The following is a 4,587-nucleotide window of genomic DNA, read 5'->3' as shown; positions in this document are numbered from 1 at the left end:
TCTCTCTCTCTTGGAGATCAACTTCCATAGCTAGACGTGGGAGTCTTCTTCCTTGTGGAGAAGTGTCGCTCCAACTTGACGAAGGAACCCACCATTTTTGTCGGTTGAAGCTTCGAACAAGGTAAGAGGCACAATACTTATGTGTGGTACTCACTGCCTTGTAGTACTTATGGGCTTGATGTTGCCCAGAAATCTGTACTAAACCATGCCAGCCATGGATGGGTATATAGGGGTCCAAGTTCTGGACTGGGATGATAAAAAAAAATGTTGGGTTTTGGATGGCTGAGCGATGGGGGGGGCTGGATGTGAACTCATCCTAAACATTGGATGGGCATTTGTAACACACGGCTCTACAGAGATGAGACAGTCATTTCGTCTTCCAATAGCTGTTAGAAAATTTAAGTTATATGCTCAGTAATATACACAGACCACATCATGCTTGATGTTTTCAGTGGGGTTAATTTTCATGTGATAACATCCAATACATCATCATTGGCATAAAATTTCATAGTAGTGTAAAAAAAAATGCTGGGATCAGTTGTGAAAAAGGGATTTGCGTGGGATCATTAAATGACTGTGGACTCCTGCACATGTCGATTGTATGTGGTAGGTAACACACATGAATATCACAGTGATACGTAAAAAGTTTTGAAAGGGGTTTATCCTGTCATGTAATTGGGTGTAAGATATATATATATATATATATATATATATATATATATATATATATATATATATATATATATATATATATATATATATATATAATGGGTTAATTTTAATGGTAATAATTATAGTGGTTAAGGGGTTCAAATATATATAGTTTCACATGTACGCATGTTTATAGCATTTGCACCTTCATAGTGATGTGTTTCCCAGGAACAATCAATGGATTATACGGTGGTTACAGAGAATGACATAACCATTGAGGGATATTGGTTTTTGTTTTGAAACACCCAAATCCACACTAGAGGGCGCCCAGTTATTAGAAATGTCTGATCGTTATCATCAGACGGTCTTGATATGGGCCTTGGTTATATATATATATATATATATATATATATATATATATATATATATATATATATATATATATATATCTAAACTGCTTGTTCTTGTAACTTATAGTTGTTGCTAAGGCTGAACCACACATGAGCACAAGGCTATGTTGGGGCTAGTTCGCTCGTTCCTTGATGGAATGAACCCAACCATCTAAATTGTTGGATTATTCTTAATGTTTTTATTTATAACCTGTAGCCCTTGGTAAGCACCGTTGAAACACTGTCATTGGGTGTGTATGCTGCGACCAGGATGTTGGCCACTACTTGTAACATACAACAGATTGATAGGGGTCTTTTGTAGCCAATCGAGCCTGAAAGGAAATGCTGAACCACATAGTGGAGGTGCAGCCCGTCAATCTCCTCCTTTCGGGAGGTTAGTGGAGCCTTACCCGAGCCAAGGTGATAACCGGACCGAGTGGTCCAGCTCCTCCCTAACCGTGGGCGACAAGCAAGTCGCTGGTTTTCAATCGCGCACACTCTTGGTGGCAGCTACATGGCCACATCGAGTCAATAGCTCATGGTGCCGAGAATGTGCTTCCAGTTTCACCAAACCATGGGTGGGCCTTTCAAAAATATATTTAGTAAGAGGACCAAGCCTATATACCACATAGATGGCAAACTTCATGGGTACGAATGTGTACGCCATATCCGAAAACCAATGTTAAAATAAGGGTTCCGAGTCAGGTAAGGTTCTGAGAAATATTACTTCATGATGGTGCTTATAGGCACCACGACTCAAAAATGCATATAAGTGGTGTGAACCCTGAGTCGGGTTTGGGATTTTGGAAATCCCCTGTGGTGTGAGGACACACACAAGAAAGCAAACAAAAAGGTGAAATGGATGTAAAATCATAAAATGGTGTAGTTTTGGGTATACCTGAGAAACAGTATATGTTACCGAACTCTTTGTGGTGCGATAGTTCGCACATGGTTATAATGAAAATATAAAATGAAATATAAAACACAAAAACTTTGATATTCTGGGTATACTTGAAAGACGGTATATGTTACCGGATTCCCGGGCTTTGGGTATACCTGAAAGACGGTATACATTACCGGACCCATGGTCTACCATAGAGAGGGTAGGTGGTACAAGCTTCGTGGACATTTCTGTTTTCGTGAGAGCTAGGCATCTCACTGGGTCTCTAGTCCACGAAGTTAGGGGACCAAGACTACCAATGTATCCTAGGTGGTAGATCCAAGTCTTCTGCAGAAGTACAAGGTGCATCCTAATTTTTTGTTCTAGCCATTGGGGAGTTCTCTCTCGGTCACTGACCGTCTCCTTTGGACATTCGTACGGCTAGTCCTACAGGTTATTAAATAATAGAACCTCGTATGGTCTCGGTCCGCTACGAGGTCTATGCCTGTGCGTACCCACAGGGTAAGAGTAAGATAAATATTAAATAATTTAAGTTGACTGGAAATTTAATTTTGATGAATTGTGAACTGTTGCTATAATATTTGTAGAACTTGTAGAACTACAATATTTATGCTAGTATGAATAAATGTACCTTTAGTTCAATTATTTTTCATACTGTATCATGAAGCAGAAAGCATATTTATTTTCTTAGAATAATGCAAATTACCTGCTAGCCATAACTTTAGATATTTGCACATATTTGTACACAGGACACTGAGCACCACATATAAATATAATACTTCTTACGCAGACAGGGGAGTCTGACCCTTCTGCTTTAAAATGTTTTTCAAGTAGCAACTAAATCGGAGCATCGGGTTGTTGTTATGGATACAGTCAAGAGATCTCATTTATTCAGTATTTTATGTTTGAACTCTGATTAGTAGATTTTTTACATTTCTGTTATGAGATGTAATTAATGACATTAATGCTTTAATTAATGAATGGTATGCTTTCAGTACTTCTCTGTTTTACCCTGTAATGCACCCAACTCTTGTTTACACACTTTCGCTATTTCAAAAAAAAAAAATACTCCAAAATTTTTACTATAAAAAGTTGGGGCGTTACAACTTTGGTATCAAAGCCGGACTGAATAATTTGAGATCTTGGCTCTTCCAGCGACAGCGATGAATCTGTAAGTGTGTAGGAATGTTGTTTTTATAATATAGAGATAAAAACCATATAAGTATGTACGATCCTTTCATAAAATTTTAGCTAAGGTTATAATGGATTCTAATTGCTCAAATAGATGGCTTGAGCAAACCGCTGCAACGACATTATGGAGACACTACATAACCTCGCCGAGGTAGTAGGCCAGCAAGCTACGACAATGCAGCAGATGGGCAACAATTTACACCAGGTGGCCCACGAGAAGAGTACAAACGGTGGGATTATGTCTTACAAGAAATTCATGGTCATGGATCCTCCTCCTTTCTCCGAAAAGACGGATCCAGAAGCTGCCGAGAGTTGGATCCGGGAGATTGAACGTATCTTCCGTGTACTGGAGGTGCCCGAGGAGTGTCGGGTGGACTTTGGGACATATCGTCTTAAGGACCATGCTGAAAAGTGGTGGGAAACCACCAGGGCAGTAAAATTTCAGGATGGTCCCGTATCTTGGACGAAGTTCGTAGAGGTCTTCAACGCCGCCTACTTTCCAAAGCATGAGAGAGCAAAGAAGATGCAAGAATTATTGGACCTGCAACAAGGCGAGATGCCCCTCGTCGATTACATTACTAAGTTTCACAGTTTGGAACGATATTGTCTGAACGTGTACACATCGGACGAGGATCAAGCAATGAAATTTGCTCGAGGCTTGAAGGCAGGTTTGAGGAACCGTTTGTACACTATAGGGCCCAAGAACCTCGATGAGGCTATCCAGGTAAAAGATCATTTTTTCATGCTACAAGTTACATAAAAGTTTATAAGGTACCGTTAACCACTAAATTGTAATCGATTGTTCCTGTCTATCCCGGACACAGGTGGCAACTCTCCTTGATGATGACTGGAAGGAGGGACAAAGGTCACAGAAGAACAAAATCGGGGTTCAAAAACCCGAGTTCAATAAGAAGTTTGGTGGGAGGCGATTCCACCCTCAGAACAAGAAGCCACGACAAGAGAATGGCATCAAACCTAAGCCAGGACAGAATCAAAGGTGTCAGAAGTGCAATCGCTTTCAACCCAGACAACAGTGTCCCCGTGAGACAGGAGGGTGTCTCTACTGCAGAAAAATGGGACATTATATCAAAGAGTGTCGGAAGAAGCAGGCCGATGATGCATGGCGCGGCGCTGGAGGATAGCAGCCTCAGCAGCACCGTGCACTGCCACCACAGCCACAGGCAGCCCCACAACGCGTAGCGGGACGTGTGTACGCTACCACAGTTGATCAACTGGAGAAGGGGGACCTTATGCAAGGTACCGTGCTTGTTTCGGGCCAAGCTGCCCTTGTCTTATTTGATTGTGGAGCTTCGCATTCCTTTATATCTGTTAATTTTGCAAAACAACTTAGTAACCCCACAAATTCACTTAACCATGAATTAGTAGTTTACAACCCCATAAGGCTCAATAAAATCTATGTAAACTATATTCCAGAAGTAGAGATCATATTAGGGA

The 4,587-nt window shown here is 40.7% G+C and overlaps 1 protein-coding gene across 1 annotated transcript; it reads left to right on the top strand.

Annotated features, from left to right (window-relative positions):
- The first annotated feature begins 3,256 nt into the window (after window positions 1–3,256).
- On the top strand, window positions 3,257–4,274 carry LOC149840497 (uncharacterized). The gene is made up of 2 exons (XM_090005084.1): window positions 3,257–3,856; window positions 3,957–4,274. Exons 1-2 carry the CDS (start codon window positions 3,257–3,259, stop codon window positions 4,272–4,274), a joined length of 918 nt encoding a protein of 305 aa, XP_089861210.1.
- Window positions 4,275–4,587: the final 313 nt, after the last annotated feature.

Source organism: Nuphar pumila, chromosome 4 (genome assembly GCF_984573655.1).
Source record: "Nuphar pumila chromosome 4, dmNupPumi1.hap1.1, whole genome shotgun sequence".
NCBI classification, from domain to species: domain Eukaryota; kingdom Viridiplantae; phylum Streptophyta; class Magnoliopsida; order Nymphaeales; family Nymphaeaceae; genus Nuphar; species Nuphar pumila.
This window is presented reverse-complemented; position numbering and strand designations above follow the sequence as displayed.